The following is a 20,501-nucleotide window of genomic DNA, read 5'->3' as shown; positions in this document are numbered from 1 at the left end:
CTACACTCTGCAACGGCCGGCCCAGCACAGCAGGGACCACCCACAATGGCAGAGAAGGGGTTACACTGCACCCGCCAGCCCAGAGACACCCTGCAGGCAGCAGCTACTGCAAACAGGTTTATTGAGGGCTGTCAGCAGAAGGGGGTTTGGAAGGGGGTGGGCTGCAGCAAGGGGGTGGCAGAGCCCGGCCTCCCTGTTTGAGCCCAACCTTGCTGCCCCTCACTGCCTGCCAGCAACATTCCCCAGCAGCCTAATCTACAGCCATCCCCTCCCATCCAGCCCTTGTCACCACCCTCCCCACCACCTGATGGTGCCCAGGGCATCTCCCTCTGGATACCGCCCGCAGCCCCCCAGTATTGCTCAGCCATAACCCCAGTTGTGCCCACCCCCTATCCCATGGAGCCAGAGGGTGCTGGGGGAAGGGGGTGGCAGGGAGTGGCCGTGCAGGGACAAAGCAGAGTCCTGGTTGGGACAGCCTCCGTGGGTGAGTGGGTGTGCGCAGTCCCTGGGCGCAGCAGCCTCAGAACACACCTGGGGAGACAAGCGGATGGGGGGACACAATGGCACCTGTGAAACCCTCCTTGGCCCAGGGCTGGGTAGAGGCAGAGAGGGAAGTCCCAGAAGAAAGAGAGCCAAGGCAGGACCATGGGCAATGGTGAGGATGGGAATGCCTGTGAGCATCACTGGGGGTCACTGAGGCTTGTGGGAAGCAGAGGGGGCAGTGCTCCCAGGCCAGGGCACAGGGAAGGGGGTGACCAGGCAGGGTCTACAGTGGGGGGACAGAGGAGGAGGGGGTACAGGCAGGAGTGATAGCATCCAGAGGGGAAGAGACGGACACAAGGCACCAAGCAGATCCCATGCACACACCCCTCTTTGCAAGAAGGGAGAGCCCAAGACAGGACACCCAGCCTGGGCAGGTAGCAGCTGGGAAGGCACCAACCAGAGCCCCTGCTGTTTGCAGGGCAGGCATGGAGAGAGGAGCAGGCAGAGCCTGCGGGCACACCATGTCCCCAGGAGCCAGGGCAGGGAGCTGCCCCTCTTCCTGGGACCCCACCATGGGTCCCTCTTCCAGCCACAACCCCTAACCCTGGCAGCCCCTCCACACCAGGGTCCCCCCAGCCACCCACCTGCCTGAGCAGCAGCAAGGAGGCAGGGCAGGAGAGACCCCCACCCCTCGCTGGGGAGCCCCAGACAGTGAGCCCTCAGCCTCTCTTTCCTTGCCCTGCCCCACAGGGGGGACACACAACTTCAGCCCCATGCTCAGAGCAAGGGGCAGTGCCACTGCTTTGCTTTGGGGGCAGGTTCGTGCCCCACTGTGGTGGGGCTGCCACCCCCTGGCAACTCCCGCTCTGGTGCCCCCCGGGAACCACAGGCTCTGCGGGTGGAGGATGGGGTGCTGGCGCTGCCCACAGGTGCTGGCAGGGCACCAGGGCCGTGCCCACCTGCTTGGTGGTGCCCTGCGGCCTCCATCTCGGAGAGGCTGTAGGCCATGGCCAGCTGCAAGTCCTCATCCTCATCCTCACTGTCTGTGTAGAGGCAGACGGGCGAGGAGCTCCGTGGCTGCTGTGGGGCAGGCGGTGGGGGAGAAGGGGGCCGTGGGCTGGGGAAGGCCTGCTGCTCCCGCCGGCTCAGCTCCAGCCCCAGTGCCATGTCGTCAGGGACACCTGCAAGGACAGGGGTAAGGGATAGCCATCATGTCTGCTCTAGCTCCCCAGAGCTGGCAAGGGGCTGGATGCAGCACGCCCCTGGCCACCCCGAAGGAGAATAGGGGTCCCCAAAGGGAAAGAGCGCTGGGCAGTGGCACTGCCAGTCCCCAACAGTCTTGTGATGCCACTTCTCACCATCGATGTGGATTGACTTCAGCTTCCCATCCTCCTCCACTTCCACCCGCTCTCGCCCATTCTCAATAATCCTGCAGACAGACAGACAGATGGACGGACGGTCAAGGGCCAAGCAGCCAGAGCATCACAGCAGCATGCTGCAGGGCCTGAGGCCACCCGCCTCGATGAAGCAAAGGTGGCCCAGCACTGCCCTCACCGCTTGGTGGTGATGCGCCTGCCATTAACAAAGGTGGTGGAGGTGGAGACGGAGCGGAAGCCCAGCCCTGCATCAGCGCCAGAGCTGAAGGACGAGGCGAAGAAATCTGGAGAAGGGAACAATAGGGTCAGTGCCAGGGTGGGGGCATGGGAAAGCAGGGGACAGACCCTGTGCAAGGGGACGCAGTGTCCTGGGACTCCCCCACCAGGCAAGGGCTGGCAGCACCTCCTACCTGAGGATCCTGGGAAGGGAGAAAAGAAGTGGCCACCTCCATGGTGCCGGGAGCCAGGTCCTCGCAGCTCGGAGAAGGGCAGCATCTCATCTGGAAGGCATGGCCTCCCCATCAGCATCGGCCCTGCAGCCTGGCAAGCCAGGAGCAAGGCACTGCCATGGGGACTCTGCCAGGGCCAGCCTTGCACCCCATCCCCAAGCCTAGTGGCTGCCCTGGGACTAGAGAGGTGCCCCAGGACTTGCCCCCACCCCCCACGTACCAAAGAAGTCAGCGAAGGGGTCTCGCCCGCCAAAGAACTCTCGGAAGACGTCATGAGCGCTGCGGAAGGTGAAAGTGAATTCGGGGGCTCCAGCATCGGTCCTGGAGCCCGCTGGTCCTGCCACACGGAAGAAGCTCAGAGTTAGGCGCAGCCCCAGGTGGGAACTCCAGAAAGACTGGGGAGTCCCAGGGGGCACAGACCCACATCGGGTCTTCAGCTGAGGCCATTACCAGACCTGCACCAAATGCTCATGGCTCCACTCGCCCACTCACCTGCTCCCATGAGTCCATCCTTGCCATAACGGTCATAGACATCGCGCTTCTGCTCTGCAACGAGAAGGGAGGGGGCTGCAGAGAAGCCGGTTGCCAGGCATGGGCTTCCCCCAGCCAAGAGCGGCACAGAACAGAGAAGGGCAAGAGGAGGCAGCGGCATGAACACCTGCCACACCAGCACTGCTCCCAAACCCAAGTGGGGGCATTGGGCAAAGATGTGCAAGGCTCAGTCATGCTGGGGAGACCTCATCCGGAGGCCAGCACCCCTGCATCTCTCCCAGGAACCATTTTAAGGGATGTATCCGGAGGTAATCAGGCCCCACAAGCCAGGTGGTAAAGCTGGAGGGACCTACTGCCTCCTGTGGGCACCCAGAGATGCCACCTTAGGGAGCCCAGCAGCAGGACAGCCCAGGGTGAGCAGCCCCAAGTTTGGGGGGGGGACATGAGAGACAGAACCGTGGCCTCTTACTGTCTGACAACACTTCATACGCCTCAGCAATCTCCTTGAACTTCTGCTCAGCATACTCCTTGTTGTCTGGGTTTTTATCCGGGTGCCATTTCAGCGCTGCCTTCCTGTACCTGCACAGATGAGCGGTCATGGGCACACAGCAGCCCTCGGGCAGTGGGGGGGTCCCAGGCTGGTGTCCCCCTGAGCATACACCTCCGACCCTGTGGGCAGGGGTGCCCCAAGCCAGCTTCACCCAGCACCCTACAGCCTCAGGCATCAAACAGGAGCTTCCTGGCCTGGTTCTGCCTCCTAAGCAACTGTTTGCGGCATGACCCCAGTGGTGCAGCTTGTGCCCACCTCAGCTGCCCTTGGCAGCAGCTCCCAGACGATGCTCACATGTTTGCTTTGGAGCCTTTCTGAGCTCCACCATGGGACTAGGGGCTGCTGGGGGTCTCCTGGGGCCAGGTGAGCACAAGCAGCCCTTTCCTCCTGTCCACAGCTAGATGGGGTTAACCCAGGCTACCCAGTTTCTCTCATCCACTCTCAGGAAGCCAACCCAGCAGGACCTCTGCCCCCCTCAGGCAAGCCACCAGTTCGCACCTTGCCCCAGCCCCAGTGAGAGTGCAAGACCTGGGCAGGGTGCCAGGCAGGAGCTGTGGGAGGCTCCAGCCACCCCCAGGGCTCCCCTGCAGTGCCTGGGTGCAGCACAGGACCTGACAACGGGGCCCAGTCCCTGTGCCAGGGGACACACTGCTCCTCTCCCTGTGAGCTGCAGACACCAACCCTGATACCAGCAGAGGCCCCACACCCCAGCCCTCTACCATCCAGCAGAGTGAGCGGACACCCCAAGACACCAGTGGGACCCACCTCCTGCCTCCCTTCCCAGCCCCAGGCTGAGAGCAGGGACAAAGGGACCAAACCCCATCAAGAGATGCCTTTGTGCAGCAGAGAAGCCCAGCCCAACTCTGGCCTGCACACAAAGGAAACAGAGGCTGGATTGTCACCTCTGGGACTGGGCCCTGTCCCTACTGGCCCCGCAGGGAGCCTCTGCCTTGCTGGTGCCACAAGTGGGTGTCTTGGGCTGCTCTGCCCGCTGGGCAGGGACACGCCTGCCATCCACTTACGCCTTTTTGATGTCTTCGGCAGTGGCATTGCGGCTCACCCCCAGCGCTTCGTAGTAGTCCACCATGACGTACAGCTGTCCTGTGGGGTCACTGGGAAGGAGGGGGGGGTGAAGGCAATGTCAGAGGGTCTAGGCAATGTCAGGGGGCACAGCCTAGCAGCACTCTGTGCGAGAGCAAGAGTGGGCTGCCCTGCCCTCTCCAGGCACCCCAACCACCCCACAGGTTCCCCCAAGAACGGCTCAGTAGCAACCCCACACACGGCTCCCCAGGACCCTGCCTGTGCCTTGGCCACCTGGATGCAAAGCCCCAGCCGGGGTCACCTTGCTGCTGCTGCACTGCTGTCCCACCTGCATCACCCCAACTTGCCCAAGCAAGGGCACAGGGATCCCTGCTCCTGGCCCTGCTTCCTTTCAGCTGCCACAGCTCCCCTCCTGCCCGCCCCCAGGGTGCTGTCCTGGGGCTGGGGAGGAGCCAGCGGGAGCAGCCCGCTAAGGTGCTTAGCGGCTAGAGAGGATTAAGGGCTCAGCGGGGACCCTTCCCCATGCTCGGGCCACCTCGCTCCGGATTGGGGACAGGAGCGGGATGCCGCCTCTCCAGCCCCCCCGCCCCCTGGATGCCGACCTCCCTCCCCGAGTACTCGCCCCCCGCCCGCATCAGCTGACGGGGAAGGCGGCGCTGGCACCGGCACCAGTACGGCACCGGCAGTGCGGCGGGGCGGTGCCGTGCCGCCGGGGACCGCCCCCCCGGCCCGGCTGTAAACACGGCACTGCCGGGGCTGCCCGGCCCAGCGCGGCTGCTGGAAGTTTCCGTCCCCCTCCCTTGCCGCCACCGGATCTAGACCAGCGGGAGGGGCGGGGGCAGCGGCACGGGAAGGGAAAGGACGGCACCGGACCAGTACCGCTCCCCCGGTGTGCCCCGGTGCGCTCCGCTCCCACCGTCCGCCGCTCCGTCCCTCCCCCGGTGCGCCCGCGTCCCCCGGTCCTTGCGCACCCCCCGTCCCCCCGATCCGGCGCCCACCTGAGTGCCGCAGCCGAGGCCACCCGCCCGCCCCGGGCCGCCCGCGGCCGGCGTCGCGCCTCCCCCTGCCCGGGCCGCCGCGGGGCCTGGAGGCGGGTTCCGGTGGCCGATGAGCGGCGGCTGCAGCCAATCGTGACGCTGCATTCTTGTAACGTCACGCGCTCGCCTCTTAGGCCGGTGAGGTCATAGGGAGGCGTGCTTGAACGGGGAGAGTCGCTTCGGCGCTGCCCGGTCCCTTCCTAATCCCCATCCCCTTTCCCACCCCAGTCTACATCCCCATCCTCATCCCTGTCCCCCTCCCCGTTTCCATCCCGGGGGGAGACCTGGCCGGGGGCTTCTGCGCTGCGCCGCCTCCCAGCCCTGCCGTGCGCTGGCTGGGCATCCCCCTGACAAGCCTCCCGGGGCGGCGGGGAGCGGGGCCGGGCTGCGCGGGACCCTCCAGGGCGCGGCGGGAAAAGCAGGCGGCGGTGGCAGAGCCCGGTAGGGTCTGCCTGCCCCGGGCAGCGCGCTGGGACCGGCGGCGCTGGCTCTCCCCGCGCTGCGGGGCGGCGGGTGTGCCAGGGGCAGCACCGGCAAGGGACAGGGGCGGGCACTGACCTCGCTCGCTGGCTCCAGCGCTGTAGCCAGTGCCACAGGCACACGGGGGCACGGCCACCGCCCCGGGGCAGCCCCCGGGCTCCTCTTGTCCCCTGGCCTCCTGCCGAATCAGCTGCCCGGCCGGTCCCTGCCGGAAAGGCCAGCGGGAGGGGCCAGCGGGAGGGGACAGCTGGGGTGACTCAGCGCTTCGCCCAGGCCGTTCCGCTGCGGGGGGGACATGAAGGGGTGCAGCCTGCCCGGCTGGTGGCCACAGGTCCCTGCCAGGAGCCAGGGCTTCCCGGCACCGCTATGGCCCCGGCACAGCATCACGGGCCCTGTGCCCTCTGGGCATCACCAGGTGGGGGCAGCGAGCCACGTCGAGCACCAGCGTGCCCAGGTGCCCGGGGCACCGGGGCTCAGTGAAAAGCCACGCACCAAGGGCTTTGATGTGGATGTTTCCTCTCCATGGCCCCTGCTTAGGCAGCCCCCACAGTGAGGCTGTTCTCACCTGGGTTCATGGGCAGTCTCGATGCGACTTACCTGCACCCATCAACCTGTCCTGGCCACAGAGATCATACTGTTCCCTTTGGCTGTCTGGATGGGTGAAGGAGGGGGCCTGATCTCTCTGCAGGACCAGAGCTTTTTGGATGCCACATCACCCTGCACTGCAGCTGAGATATCTTCCTCACTTCCTACAAATCCCTTCCTGGGAAACCTGCCAGACTTTCCCAGTGCCACTTTACTGAGCAGGCTGTGGAGACCCAGGCGTTGAAACAGGCCGTTCTGAGCACTGCTCAGGGACCAATTTCAGAACAGCCAGTCTTGAGAAGAGCCCTCCCCAGACAAAAGCAGTGGGCCTGGGTTAGCACTGGGACAAGCGGCATCTTCTATGTCGGGGAGCATATCCTCTCCAAGGGATTAGAAACCTGGCCCCTGCCATCAGACAGCGCTTGATGATTTCCTTGAGCAACTGCTTGGAGTATTCCCCGGGTTTTTTGGGGGCGTTGGTGGTGGGGGGAGAGTTTAGTTTGGTTGGTTGTTTTTTGTTTGTTTGTAGCAGAGGGGTTTTTGTTGTTGTTTTGTTGTTTGGTTTGGTTTGGTTTGGTTTGGTTTGTTGTTGGGTTTGCTTGATTTTTTTGTTTGGTTTCATTTTTGTTTTTCCCTGGATGCCGCTGCAGCACTGCCCTCCTGTACCTGCCTGTCCAGCTGCAGGGAGCAGGCTCCTGGAGGTGGCTGCCTCTGGCCAGGGTGCCCTCGCTAGTTGTCAGGGGCTCTGATTTGACCCATCTGCCCAGCAATGGGTGCAAGGCTCGGCTGACACGGGCACTAGATGGAGCCACAGGCTGCCTCACAGGAACCCCATCCTGCTGGTGGGGAAGCCGAGAAGATGTCACCAGGACGTAGTAGCTGTGTTTCAGCACTTTGCTTTCCTTTCCCTAACATTTGCAGTTGATCTGGGGATGAGACCCCAGAGCTGCCAGATATCAGCCTGCTCTGTGTCCACCAGATAGGGAGGCCTCTGTACCAGGGAAAGGAGAGGACACTGCATGCTGATGGGGACTCTGGAGCGAGGGGAATGCATCACTGCTGCCTTCGTGGCACGTGCGTCCCTCACGCATGAGATCAGGTTATGCAGTAAGAAGGACTTGCACCTCCCTGATGTCCTTAGGGGAGGTCATGCAGAACTGGGCAGTAGCCCACCACAACACTGGTGGGAGGGAGGATGCTGTGCCAGCCACACCTCAGCCCAGAGCTGCTACAGTCACTCCCATGGCCAGACCAGCAAAGCCAGCCACCTTGCAGCAGCCCAAGAGAGGCAGCTCATCACCTGCTTGTGATGGACACACACCTTCAAGCACAGCACCCTGTCTTCTTTTCCCTGTCCTTTCCTCCTAGGTCTGCCCAAAATCCCGATACACCTCCCTGCCAGCCTGGCTCACACCAGCTTCAAACCCAGCACAAGCATCTCGAGTGTGTCTCAAGAAGACCTGTATTTCTTTACAAATTCTGGGGTTTTCTGTGTTGTGACCCTGTTTTTAGCTTTGCAGGGTCACAAAAATGCTCATTAAATACTCTTGAGGCTTTCTGAGAAAAGAGCTTTCACATGAGCAAAGCAGGAGACCAAAGGACTAATTTTTTTTTTATCCTGGTTACCTCTTCTTTTACGATGCCAACTGAATTGCATCATAAATGTGTGCTATAGTGTTATGCAAACCACATGTTAAGACAGATATTTTTCTGAGTGCTGATCAACATTTCTGTTTTTTATTTCCTCAGGAGAATGCAAACCCTTTTAGAGCCTCCTCAAAACGGTCAACTATATACTGCAAAATTGTATTCTTGATGATTTTTTTGAGCTGTGGATTTATATGCTCAGTGGGTTGTGTGCCTACTGCTCCCCTCACTGCACCCAGCCATCTCCATCCCCTTCTCCCTGCTCCCCAAGGGAAGGTCCCTGCTCCAGGGCAGCTGTGTGGAGATGCAACAGGGAAGGAGCAGGAGCTGGAGCCAGCAGGACGGGGTGAGAAGTGGTTGAGCAGAGCAAGTCAGGCTGCTGGGTGCTATTTCCATGCCACCTTCCTCTGCCTGTCCACACCCAGGAGAGACAACAGCAGGAGCCATGGCCACACTCCCCACTTGTGGGCACAGCCACAGCATCAGTGCAGCCCCCAGAAAATGAGTCAGTGTGAGCAACAGGTTTGCTGAGCCTTGGAAGGGCTGCACCAGGGTAAGGGACCCATGAGCGCAGGGCGCTGGTGGCAGCCAGGGGCATCACTTGAGTGGGGCAACCCTTTTTAAAATCCACATTCATTCTTTTGCTCCCAGTCCTGGTGTCTCACCTCAGCAGTCCTGCCCAGCTCCCCTGACTTCCCTGCACAGCAAATTTCTCCACACGCTCACATTTTTGATGCTCCTCATGTTTGTCTCAATGGGCCATGCTCTCAGCCACCTGCCCACCTCTTTCCCAATCCACTCTGTTCTCATCCCAGCTGGCTTTTCTAGAATTGCACCTTCTAGGAGCTGGGGAGTATCCAGAGAGGCAAAGTTACACAGCTGCTTTTGGTTGGTGCAGCAGAACGGAGAAGTGAGAAACAGCAAAGTCAGGGTGACTTTCATTCAAGCAGGGCAATGACTTTGGGCTGAATTCAGCAATCTGCCAGACACAGGCTCTGCATCCCTGGCACCACCCCGTGGGAGTGATCGCCTGTGCTGCTGCTGGGGCTGCTGCCCCAGCCAAAACCCAGGCAAAACTGAGGTGCTTGCAGATTTTAAATCAGCAGAGTCAGAGGCCGATGGAAGTGGCAGAAGCCCGTGACTAAACAGGTTCTCCACAACGAGCACATGCATGGGCCGAGGCAGCAGCTGAGCTTCATGACAGATATGGGCTTCACCCTCACCCCCAGCACACGGTTGGGCACGTGGTGGGCTGGATAATCCTGTGGTACACGGGAGCAGATGAGGATGGGGGTTGTGAATTCTGGATCTGACCCCAAGGGAAGGGAGATCAGGGGTGATGACAAGACTGATACCATGCACCCCTCCAAATGCTGGGGAGCCCTTCATCCATGGAGAGCAGCAGAAGCTGTGGCTGACGCAGGACAGGAAGGGATTTTACTGCCAAGCAAACCTGATTTCACTCACGCACACCAACATGCTCATGCCTACTCACTCCCGAGCACCAAGACCCTCCTGTCCAGCTGGCCTGGCCAGGATTTTCTGCAGTGTCTGGTAGGCCTGGGGCCACCGGCTGTCCAGCCCTCATCATGACCTCCAGCTACACACCCAGCCTTGGCCCATAGCCTTTCTGCTAGGCATGGCTCAAAGGCAGAAAAAACAAGACAAGCAGGGTGAAATAAAAAAGGAGATGGGGCAAATGCATTAGCATTAGAAGAAAACAAGAAAATGCACAAAAGGATGCCAGTAAGCAGAATTCTGCTCTTTTCCTTAGCCGTAGGTGCCTAAAATACCAAGGAAATGCTGTTGACGTGATGGAGAAGGCTTTAATTTGGATACCATCTGTAACAAACCAGTGTATAAAGCATCACCTGCTAAAACTGACATTTTCAATTCATCAGGCCCACACTGAGAGTATTAATGGACCTAAATGAAGGTTTTATTGAGATGCTGATGGTAATTTTTAGCAGAGCTAGGAAAACTGGTGTAATTCTGAAGGACTGAAGGACAGAAATCACTCCAGTCATAAAGAAAATAAACCAGTTGACCCAGAAAATGCTAGATTACTGACCGTACCAGAAAAAATAACAGAAGAATTAATTTTGATTCTGTCAGCAGAGAATTAAAGACTGAAAAGTGCACTTAGTACTGATCAGCCTTGTCTCAGGGAAGGCAGGTATTGTTATGCAAACTTGTCATCAGCTTTCTAGGTGATTACATGTCTGGCTGATTCAGATCCACATCGCTGGCATGACATCCTTACATGGGAGCAGATAATGATAACAGCATTTGCATAAATCACGATATTGCCACAAAGAAGGATGGAATCATGTTTCCCTTGTCCACGGAAGAAGAAGGCTCATAGCTGCTGCCAAAAGTCTTTCCAGATCTACTTTTTGTGTTGTCCCAGAACATTTATCTCAGCATGTCAAGGCAGCCTGTTTGTATTTCTGTATTGCTAAGGGCACACCAGATGCATCAACAGCAAAGGTCTGCTTGTGAGCCAGGGGCTACACTGGTGAGGGCATTTGTAGTGGGGATCCCCAAGGGTGGGTGCAAGGCCCACAGTGATAAGAAATGTTTAGTAAAAAAATTTGGGATAACACTCATGGGGGTAGTAGCTAGTGAAGGGGACAACTAGCTATCAGAGATGTTTTAGAATTGCTCAATTAAAAGGCCACATTGCAGCAAAATTTGCTTTAATACAGTGAAATGCAAAGTAATTCATTTGGGAATTTGGAGGAAGGGGCAGTCTTGTTACTTATTACTCTGCACACCCGCCTGGCACCCTCAAACTTTATTCGTGCCGTGGCAATCTGAGATTCAAGATTGTTGATTAAAGAGCTGAAGCCAGCGGTGCCTGACAGGGCTCCCCACAGAAGCCCAGCAGCGCTTTGCTTATGATTCACCATCACCAGTCAGCACTTGGGTAGCCCAGGCTGCCTCGCCCTGCACCCGCCAGCGCTGCTCACTCCCTGGGCACCCTGCGCACTACAGGCCAGCTACATCTCTGCCTTTTCCCTCTGAAGGTTCCCCAATATATGCAGGAGCCCTTGGTATCCAGCTCTTGCCAGGGTGTGTCCTCCTGCCTGGGAGGTGGTAAAGCCCTCCCGGCTGTGTCCAATTCAGGGCTATGAAATGGCAATGTGAGAGCCACCCCATCCCAGGGAAGGGCACAATTGCATGGTTGTGTACAGGGCACCTGGGGATGGCTCATCCTAGTGAGGAGAGGACCACCTTAGGCATGGGAGCTCGGCAAACCAGTGCTCCCAAGTCCTTACAACAGGGCCACCCTGCTAAACAGCTATTGTTTTACATGCACAGCCCCTCAACATCCAATTTAACTTTGCTAGGAAGCTCTTAGACACATGTTCAAGACAGGCATCCTGAGGATGGCCATCAAACACAAGTTCTCAGTCTAGTGAACGGGAGGCCACTGCCTCGCAGTGCCCGGGGCTTGGGAGGAGCAGGGAGAGCAGACCTGGTTTCGCATACCACTCTCTCTCCACACACACACAAGCAGCTCCAGGCAGGAACACCCTGGGACCCATTGCCTGGCTGGGTGATTAAATGCATCTTTTATCTCCTTAACCATTTTCCTCTGACATCCACCAGTGCTTGGCCAGTCGCCAGCCGTCTCCTTTCTGTTTTTAACAACTCTACGGCAATCCCTGAGACTCCAGGCTATTGCAGTTTCTCCAGGCCCAGCTCTGCTCTCAGCATGCCTTTGGGGTGGAAAGCTGTTTGCATTATGTACAACCCACTTCCACTTCCACGTGCAAAAAAACCCCACTTGCACACATCTGTTCAGCCATTAGGGGCTCAACTGCTCGCCAAAGACCAGGGCAGAGGAGAGCTGTTGGCAAGATGCTCCTGTGCCAGGAATTGTTTGCTTTCCCAGGGCATGCTGGACTTGCCCACCTGGCAGTGTTTTTTTTCTACCTCAAAGTAATGGGCACATTTGCAGAGCTGCCCAGCGTGAATCTGCTGTGGTCCTTCTGCTGCCCAGAGGCTGTGGTTCAGCTGCAGTCCCACAGATGAGCTGTGTGCTCCTGAAAGCAGGGAAGCAATCATTGCTTCTTGCCCCATCACTGCCTCTTGCCACATCGCTTCTAGCTCACACAAGCAGGCTCCATGGCATTGCAACAGAGCTGACCGCAGTTTTGTTGCAATTCCTGAGAACTTGTAAGACAGGAAGGCCTAAAGGGCCTAGGATGGAGACTTATCACTGTGCCTACAGTCCTGCCTGGGGTATCCAGACCCCCTCCGGCTTGATGGGGTAAACCATGCCCTTCCAGGAGGTCCATCACCTAGCCATGCAGAATTCATTGCACTTCTGCTTCCAATTTTTCCTATACTGCTTGTGCCACTGTCGGCTCCAAGGGCTGCTGGAGAAGAGTAAAACCAGCATTGCACGTTGGTGTCCCCTGCAAGCATGGGGACACCTCAGCAGGCTCAGCCCCTCCATCACCTGCCTGGAGGCAGCTTGTTCACAGCAGGCATGCTCAGAGCCCCAACATGAAGTCACGGTAATTAGACAGCTTTGGTTTTATTTTGCTCCTGTGGGTGTGTAGCTGCCTTTCCCAGGACGTGAAGAAAGGCGGGTGACACCAGCAGCCAGGGAGGCTGACTCTGAGCCAGGGAGCTGCTTACCCAGGGCTGCTGTGCCTGAAAACGAGCTAGTCCCAACTCGTCCACCTGTCCCTTTTAGCTTTGCAGGTTGGGGCTCAGCATGCATGCGAGGCTGCCTGCGTCCCTGGGAGTGCCTCCCTGCTCTTGCCACTGCCCAGTGATTCAGGGCTTAGGACTGTAGTGAGATCTGGAATTAGCTTTATTGTTCCTGTAACGTGGCACATGCTCTGGGCAATGCAGCGGGTGTTGCACAATGGACTTCATTTTATATGAACCAGCAATTATGCTGCTGTTGCTCAGTTCCAGCAGAGAGAACTTCTGTCAGATCACTACCATGCTCTGTATTCCAGCAGGTCTTCAGTAGTAAATGCCACACTTGAGTTGTTGAAGACATCTACTGATGAAGATCCCTTGACCCTGCGACAATCATGCTTCCCTACCCTTACTGCTAGTAAGCCTTAAACTTGCATCTTCTTGCCCTGGAGCATGCTGAAGAGTTAATCACTCACTGGGACACTGCTGGAGCAGTTAGCTTTATACAGGACTTGCTTGAACTCACAAACTCTGCAAGATGCAGTCAAGCCCCATATGTTCAACAGACTCAGTAGTTCGACCAGACAGTGTTGTCCACCCAGTCTCTATGCAGAACTGCCTGTCTGCTTTGAGAAGGTTGTCATCACTACTCACCCTGCAGCAGAGCATCGCTGGATCTCTGGACTTTCCAGCCCAGCAGCTGGGTTTGCTGCCCAAGTTCTTGGCCAAACTGTGTCCCCAGAGTGGCTTGTGACACTGTTTGCTCTGGCTGGAACAACCTGGGTGCAGCTGAGGTCTGAAAAATGGGAACAACAGTTTGGGCTTTCCACAGGGAAGAGAGAAGGGAACTAGGGTGTAGATAGGGTGTACCAGACTGCACTCTGAATGGATCCTCTCCTCCCCAGTTTCAGCTCTGGGTGCTTTTAGGTGGGGCAGACCTTAACATACTTCTGGAAGACAGCTATTTGAGAGGCTCTGTCTGGATAACTGCAAGCTCTGCCAACAGAGGTTCCTGTACCAGTAGCAACACCCAAACTTTCATAATAACTTGTAATGAAGAGCTTTTTAGTGCAAGCATCTGCCCTTGATGGAGGCATTGCACCACCTGCAATAAACTGTGCTGCCTCCCCTTTCTCACGTAGGGGTGTCTGAGAGCCAGCTGATCTCCTGGGCTCTGTGGGCAGCATCAAGCAGGGTTCTCCCCTGTAGTGTGCAGGGCTCTGCCCTTGGATATCTTCAATCTGTTTTTCCTATTCTTCTATCAAGAGATGGTTGAATTCTGACTCACTAGCCTAAAATTTGCCTTGCTTGTTTTTTGTGCCTTTCTGGGTGCTGGTGCAGGGTCCAACTTTGTTCTGAGTGATGGTGAAAAAGTCTCCTGAGCATTCTTGCAATCTAGTGATTTCTGACATCGTCTGGAAACATTTGAAGGGTTTTCTTATACATGTGAGTAACATCTCTGAGAGATGGGTCACCTCAGGATGAATCTTCTTCCAGCCAGGGCAAGATCAGACTCCATCATGTGCTTGCAGGCTGCTGCTACCAGCATCTGGCAGGCTGCTGAGCAGTTAGGCACTGACAAGCCGCAGCCCATTGGTGCTCCCTGGATTTAGCCAGCTGTTCTTAAGCATTTCAAAAAAGCTCAGACATCTGCTTGGGCTTTTCCGCGCAGTGGTACATGGAGATGTGTAGCTCCAAATGACTCACGGCTCTCTTCTCAGTCATTGCTGCCCTGCTCACTCAACATAACAGCATCTGAATGGTTACTTTCACTGTGAGCATGGATTTTTAGCGATGACAAATCAGGGACATTTCACCATCAGCTCTCTACCAGAACGGTACATAAACAGATTCAGGCATCTCTTGGAGAAGTACCACATCATTTTACACCCTGAGGTGCCACCAGGTTGTCATACAGATCTCCTGAAGTTGTGTGAACCACACAAGCCTTGCACAGCCACCTGAAATCCTGCTCGCTGCCTAGCTCTGACGCTTGTGCTTCTAACCACTGCTGCAAAGCACTCATGCTATAAAAGCCTCACAATTAATTTGCACCCTGGAAGTAGGGAGAGTGATAGGAAACACCTAGTCAGAAGTCACATTTCAGCTAGCACTTTGGCAAGGATTTTCACCAGGAAAGATGATCCCATCACTCTTTTACAAACCAATTAACTTCTGGGGCTCAAATTTTGATGCCTCAGTGCTAGCAGTTACCCTCTCACTCTCATGGACTGTCTGCATCAGCATGGTCTGTGTTATCTAGTGATCTCTGAGGTCACTCAAAGGACTTTTATACCACAGGGAGGAGTTTAGGCATTTCCAGAGTTATCTAGTTGCCACAGTATCCTGTCCAGGTTCAGCAGCATCTCTCTGGAAAAAGCCTCCTCCCACCAGCTTGATTAAACTCACTCTGTTTGGCTCAGCCATTTCTGCAGGTCTCAAAATGTGTTGCTTAGACCCTGGCACAGGCTTCACAGCAGTACTGCTGCTTTCAGTCACTTTACACGTCTTCATCAGTGAAGGTGACACTTTTCCAGGTGACTCAGGCACAAAGAAAGGCCATTGTGGGTGGATAATTCAGGTCCACCTTTCAGCTTTCAGAGTGAGCTGAGAGATGACAGTGTCTTTCAGTGAAAACTCATTAAGTCGGAGGGCTCTGGCAAAGGCAGGGCTGGTTCTGCATGGCAGGGGAATGCTGTGAGTATTTTGGATGGGGGAGGAAAGAATGGACAAGTTATTCGTTGTAGCAGAGCCAGAAATCAGTGAAGTAACTGCAAAAAGACCTGCTTTGAAGTGCTCCAAGCTCCCCCCATCCCCTCACAGATCACTTCATAAAGCTTTGTTAAATCAGGTCAAATCGACGGAGGTGAAGCAGAGGCAGGCTGGAGGAGGAGCCCATCGGCAGACAAGGCTTTCAGACACAGCCCGAGGGCACACCTGTCCTTGAGGCAAGGGGCAGGACAGAGTTTTCCTGCTTTTTCCTCACTGAACTCCAAAGAGGCCAGGAAAGTTTGTGCTTATCTCTGAAGTGTTTTCTCTGCCTGTATTTCTCCAGAAATTCTGCCAGGTGTGCTCTGGGGGCCTTGGATGGCTGGCAGAGACCCAGCTGTGTGCTCACCCAGGGATCACATCAGCACCTCCACCCACAAGGTGGGAAGACCTGAGCCAGGTTCTCTGCTGACTTTCCCTCCTCGGTTCCTGAAATCTGTCCTGGTGAATGCCTGGATGGTGCCTCGCACCAGCAGCACCCCCAATAAGAAGGTGCTATCTTTGGCCCTCAGGGGAAGCCACTCTGTCAAGACCAGCAAGTGTAGCAAGACCAATCCTTATGCCCCCCCTGCCCTCTCCTCAAGGGGATGCCCAGGTTTCCCGTGGCCCCGAGGAGGCAGGGAGCAGGGGGGCGGGGGATGCTGCTCCTTGGTGGCCCCGGCAATGCACCCAGCCGGCTGCCGGGCAACACAGCTGCATCTATGCAAGTATATGGAAATATGCGCATTATACACAAATTTATGTAAACGCCCGGAACTGTCTAGGGCGCTGCGCTCCGCCCCAGAGTGCCGGTGCCGCCCCCGGTATAAAGTGGCGGCGGCGCGGCCGTCCCGGCGGTGCGGAGCTGCGGCAGCCCGGGGACAGGCGAGTCGTGCGGCGGTGGCATCATGGTGAGTGCCGACCCCGGGCTGCCCCCTCCTTCTGGTACCGCGGGGCGCTCCGGGGAGTGGGAGGAACCCCAGCTGGGCCCTGCGCGGAGCAGGCTGTAACCCCCAGAGCTTCGCAGGGGGCCTCGCCCGGGAGCCCAAACATGCAGGCAGCTGCTGATGGGAGTACCGGCTGTGCTTGCCCTGCTTCTGCCTGGCTTCTGCCTTTTCTGAGCTGCTCCCTCCCTGGCACCCAGCAGCCTCCCTCTGAGCATCCCCTTGCACCTGTCTGACATGTCCAAGGGAAGAAGGCCACCAGCCAAACTCGCTGTGTGTGGAGACTGGCGTTTGGGCTGACTCTCTCATGCCACGGCTTCTGCCCATCTCCTGTGGAAACATCTCTGGCTGGGGGAAGTGGGCCCAGCCTGCTAACCCTCCAGGTTGCAGAGCTGCAGATGAGCCCCAGAGCAAGCTGTGGCTTCATTCACTGCCCTGCACCTTGGGTGCCAGGGACCAGCCCACCGGTAGGCATCACTGCGGGGGAGCCTCCGGGCTGCCCTGCTGCTGTGGTCCTGCTGTCAGGTCTGGATCCTGAGCTCTCTGGCTGTTCTGGAGAGCACCCCAATGCCAGGGAACCCAGGCACCCTGCCTGCTGCCTGGGAGGGCTGTGCTCCCTGTCCTTCCTGAGCCTGACCTTGCCATGAAGAAGGCAGAGTCTGCTGGCTGGTGACCAGCACTGCTGTGTCCCCAGCACTGTGGGGCTCTGCCCAGCCTGCTGTCAGCATTCAGTTCCACAAAGCTGGTCCTGGCTGCTGCATGTTGGTAGGATGAAGTATGGTGATCAGCATAACCATCTGCTCACACCCTAATTCACAAGGTCCTTGGCCAGGGAGTCCTTTCTCTTCTTTCTTGTGGCCATCCAGAGGTGCTTGTAGTTGTGTCAGTGTTTGCTGTGTACTTCTGCTGAGGATCCTGGAGCTTCCTCAGGACTTACTGTTGTCTCCTTGTGTTACAAAACCTTCATGGACTTGCTGTGGAAAAGTGGAGTGCCATTTTGCTGCTGCTTGCACCTCAGCTTTGGGAAAGGTTGGGAGATGGACTTCTGGCTCTTACCCTGGGTATCAAGGGCTTATTTTTCTGTCATTCCTCACTGTCACTGCTGCCTCTGAAATGCAGCACAGAAAGCACCCCAGGTGCACAGAGCTGTGACCCACGCAACTTCCTCAGAGAGCAATCACTGACGTGCTCCTGGTGCAAAATTGCTCCACCGGCCTCCTGCCGCTGACTCACAGTGAGGCACCCATGGCTCTGGAAATCCGGTTTGATTTGGTTGCTCCTCTGCCTCAGTTGTGGCTGATGACGCATCCAAGTCTTTGGCAACAGCAGGGCTGAGGCAGTGACTATTTTGGTTCTTGTTGAAAGGGCTGCAGCCTCTGGGATGGTTAAGTGTGACCCTTACCTGCAGGGAGCGAGGCTGCAGAGCCCACCTCAGTGTTACGCCCCTGAGGAACCTGAGGCTGCCCTTGAAGCCCTGAACTAAGGGATCCTTCCACCTCAGCCTTTCAGTTCAGTTCAGAAATGCAGTTAACGCTTCCTCCTCCAGAGCTAATTTAGGGAAGCTGAGCCTCAGAGCATGGCAACCGTTCGCTGCTGCAAATCGCCCTCTTGCTGGGCACCCATGCCCAGTGCTGTCAACCTCCTCAGCTCCCAATGCTGGGTGATGCACCGTCATCACCCCACAGCCCTGTTGTTGGGCTCCAGCCCTTAAGCCAAGTGAGTGTTCAGGCAATAGAGAAGATGCTCGTTGAGTGCTTCCTGGGGCTGTGGGTGCAGACAGTCCAGAGAACATGACAATGTTGTGTCCCTGGCTCCAGCTGATGTGTCTCCATCTCCCTGGGCCCCTGAGCTGGGCAGTGCAACAACAGGAGGCAGAGCACCAGAGTTGGCAGAGGGCAGGAGATGGGGATAAGCACAAAGCACCCAGGCTGTAGAGCAGTGCGGGTTCCACAGAGCGACAAGGGTCTGGACTGCCCTGCCTGTGCTGGGCACCTCACCCCCTGTTGCAGCTACATTTGTGGTCCCAACTGGGATCTGACCCTATTTCCCCCTCCCCAGCGCGAGTGCATCTCCGTCCATGTCGGCCAGGCCGGCGTCCAGATGGGCAACACCTGCTGGGAGCTGTACTGCCTGGAGCATGGCATCCAGCCCGACGGCCAGATGCCCAGCGACAAAACCATCGGTGGAGGGGACGACTCCTTCACCACCTTCTTCTGTGAGACCGGGGCTGGGAAGCATGTCCCACGGGCCATCTTTGTGGACCTGGAGCCCACTGTGATTGGTGAGTGCACCTCAGCTGCTGGTGGTCACTGCGTGTGGGAACAATCCACTCATGGCAATCCCTAGAATAGCTCCTGCCACCTTTCCCCAGAGCCAGTTCAAAAATCTCTGACATTGTGCTAACCTCTCCTAGATGAGGTACGGGGAGGAGTCTACCGCCAGCTCTTCCACCCTGAACAGATGATCACTGGCAAGGAAGATGCTGCCAACAACTATGCCCGCGGGCACTACACCATTGGCAAAGAGATCATCGACCAAGTGCTGGACAGGATCCGGAAGCTGGTAGGTGACTGCAGAGCGGGGATGTGTCCCCCTGAGCTGGAGTTCAGCATCCTGCTGGGGGTGGGAGTATGGGGTGTGCCCTGCTGTGCCCAGGGGGCCTTTGGCTGCCCAAGCAACAGTTTGAAACTTCTCTCCAGCAAAGTCAGTACATGGAGGAAGCTCACTTGGCTCTCTCCGCAGGCTGACCAGTGCACAGGGCTCCAGGGATTCCTCGTGTTTCGTAGTTTCGGAGGAGGCACTGGCTCTGGATTCACCTCGCTCTTGATGGAGAGACTCTCTGTTGACTACGGCAAGAAGTCCAAGCTGGAGTTCTCCATCTACCCAGCACCACAGGTCTCCACTGCCGTGGTGGAGCCCTACAACTCCATCCTCACCACACACAGCACCTTGGAGCATTCAGACTGTGCTTTCATGGTGGATAATGAGGCCATCTATGACATCTGTCGCAGAAACCTGGACATCGAGCGCCCAACCTACACCAACTTGAACAGACTCATCAGCCAGGTTGTCTCATCCATCACAGCATCACTGCGGTTTGATGGGGCCCTGAATGTGGATCTGACTGAGTTCCAGACCAACCTGGTGCCCTACCCTCGCATCCATTTCCCCCTGGCCACCTACGCTCCTGTGGTTTCGGCTGAGAGAGCTTATCATGAGCAGCTGTCAGTGGCTGAGATCACCAACTCCTGCTTTGAGCCATCCAACCAGATGGTTAAGTGTGACCCTCGCCACGGCAAGTACATGGCCTGCTGCCTGCTGTACCGCGGGGACGTGGTGCCCAAGGACGTCAATGCCGCCATCGCCACCATCAAGACCAAGCGCAGCATCCAGTTTGTGGACTGGTGCCCCACGGGCTTCAAGGTGGGCATCAACTACCAGCCACCCACAGTGGTGCCAGGGGGGGACCTGGCCAAGGTGCAGCGCGCCGTCTGCATGCTGAGCAACACCACGGCCATCGCCGAGGCCTGGGCTCGCCTGGACCACAAGTTTGACCTGATGTACGCCAAGCGAGCCTTCGTGCACTGGTACGTGGGCGAGGGCATGGAGGAAGGGGAGTTCTCTGAGGCGCGGGAAGACATGGCAGCTCTGGAGAAGGATTACGAGGAGGTGGGCCTGGACTCCTACGAGGATGAAGAGGAGGGTGAGGAGTAGAGAAGCCTCTGCCAAAAAGCACTATGCTCCTTCCCTGTGTTTCCTGCAGAAAGCCTTTGTAATAAACAGTTTCAGAGCCTCTGTGTATCCCACTGAACCCCCAGCTGTATTGTTTCTTGCCAGCTCAGGTGTGTGGTGAGTGCTTCAGCTCTGCTGTCAGTGCTGTTGTACTTCCAGCACATGCGGGCATGGGGTGCACTGTCTGGGAACACCTCTGCCCACTCCCTGCCTGGCTTTGTGGGTGCTCTGCCACCCCCCTGAGGCCATCTGCCTCCCTCATCTCATGTTCT

At 57.3% G+C, this 20,501-nt stretch overlaps 2 protein-coding genes across 11 annotated transcripts; one reads left to right on the top strand and one right to left on the bottom strand.

The window, feature by feature from the left end:
- Positions 1–104: 104 nt before the first annotated feature.
- Positions 105–6,138, bottom strand: DNAJB2 (DnaJ heat shock protein family (Hsp40) member B2). 9 transcript variants are annotated; one of them, XM_065070775.1, is made up of 10 exons: positions 5,987–6,132; positions 4,373–4,462; positions 3,270–3,379; positions 2,801–2,854; positions 2,529–2,645; positions 2,270–2,359; positions 2,038–2,143; positions 1,842–1,912; positions 1,443–1,664; positions 105–531 (listed from the first exon to the last, which is right to left on the bottom strand). In XM_065070775.1, the coding sequence occupies exons 2-10, from the start codon at positions 4,435–4,437 to the stop codon at positions 521–523; spliced, it is 846 nt and encodes a 281-aa protein (XP_064926847.1). In that variant the 5' UTR covers positions 4,438–4,462; positions 5,987–6,132; the 3' UTR covers positions 105–520. The 9 variants fall into 9 exon arrangements, 8 of the variants coding, with proteins under 8 accessions (XP_064926847.1, XP_064926846.1, XP_064926848.1 ...); XM_065070774.1 differs by lacking the exon at positions 5,987–6,132 and adding an exon at positions 5,390–5,520; XM_065070776.1 differs by lacking the exon at positions 5,987–6,132 and adding an exon at positions 4,994–5,026.
- A 10,186-nt stretch (positions 6,139–16,324) lies between these two features.
- LOC102087074 (tubulin alpha-5 chain) lies at positions 16,325–20,308 on the top strand. Of its 2 annotated transcripts, none has more exons than XM_005498602.3 (4): positions 16,325–16,464; positions 18,556–18,778; positions 18,911–19,059; positions 19,240–20,308. In XM_005498602.3, exons 1-4 carry the CDS (start codon positions 16,462–16,464, stop codon positions 20,209–20,211), a joined length of 1,347 nt encoding a protein of 448 aa, XP_005498659.1. In that variant the 5' UTR covers positions 16,325–16,461; the 3' UTR covers positions 20,212–20,308. The 2 variants fall into 2 exon arrangements, with proteins under 2 accessions (XP_005498659.1, XP_064926842.1); XM_065070770.1 differs by lacking the exon at positions 16,325–16,464 and adding an exon at positions 17,274–17,277.
- Positions 20,309–20,501: the final 193 nt, after the last annotated feature.

This window comes from Columba livia, chromosome 7 (genome assembly GCF_036013475.1).
Source record: "Columba livia isolate bColLiv1 breed racing homer chromosome 7, bColLiv1.pat.W.v2, whole genome shotgun sequence".
In the NCBI taxonomy this organism is placed as follows: Eukaryota; Metazoa; Chordata; class Aves; order Columbiformes; family Columbidae; genus Columba; species Columba livia.
The sequence above is the reverse complement of the archived record's forward strand: the minus strand, read 5'-3'. Positions and strand labels throughout refer to the sequence as shown.

Coding starts and splice junctions, on each gene's coding strand:
- DNAJB2 (XM_065070773.1), bottom strand. CDS start 4,437: ATGGTGGACTACTACGAAGCGCTGGGGGTGAGCCGCAATGCCACTGCC. Junction 2,855..3,269: donor GTATGAAGTGTTGTCAGACA/GTAAGAGGCCAC, acceptor TTCTCGTTGCAG/AGCAGAAGCGCGATGTCTAT. Junction 2,646..2,800: donor GGATGGACTCATGGGAGCAG/GTGAGTGGGCGA, acceptor TCCGTGTGGCAG/GACCAGCGGGCTCCAGGACC.
- LOC102087074 (XM_005498602.3), top strand. Junction 18,779..18,910: donor CCTGGAGCCCACTGTGATTG/GTGAGTGCACCT, acceptor AACCTCTCCTAG/ATGAGGTACGGGGAGGAGTC. Junction 19,060..19,239: donor TGGACAGGATCCGGAAGCTG/GTAGGTGACTGC, acceptor CTCTCTCCGCAG/GCTGACCAGTGCACAGGGCT.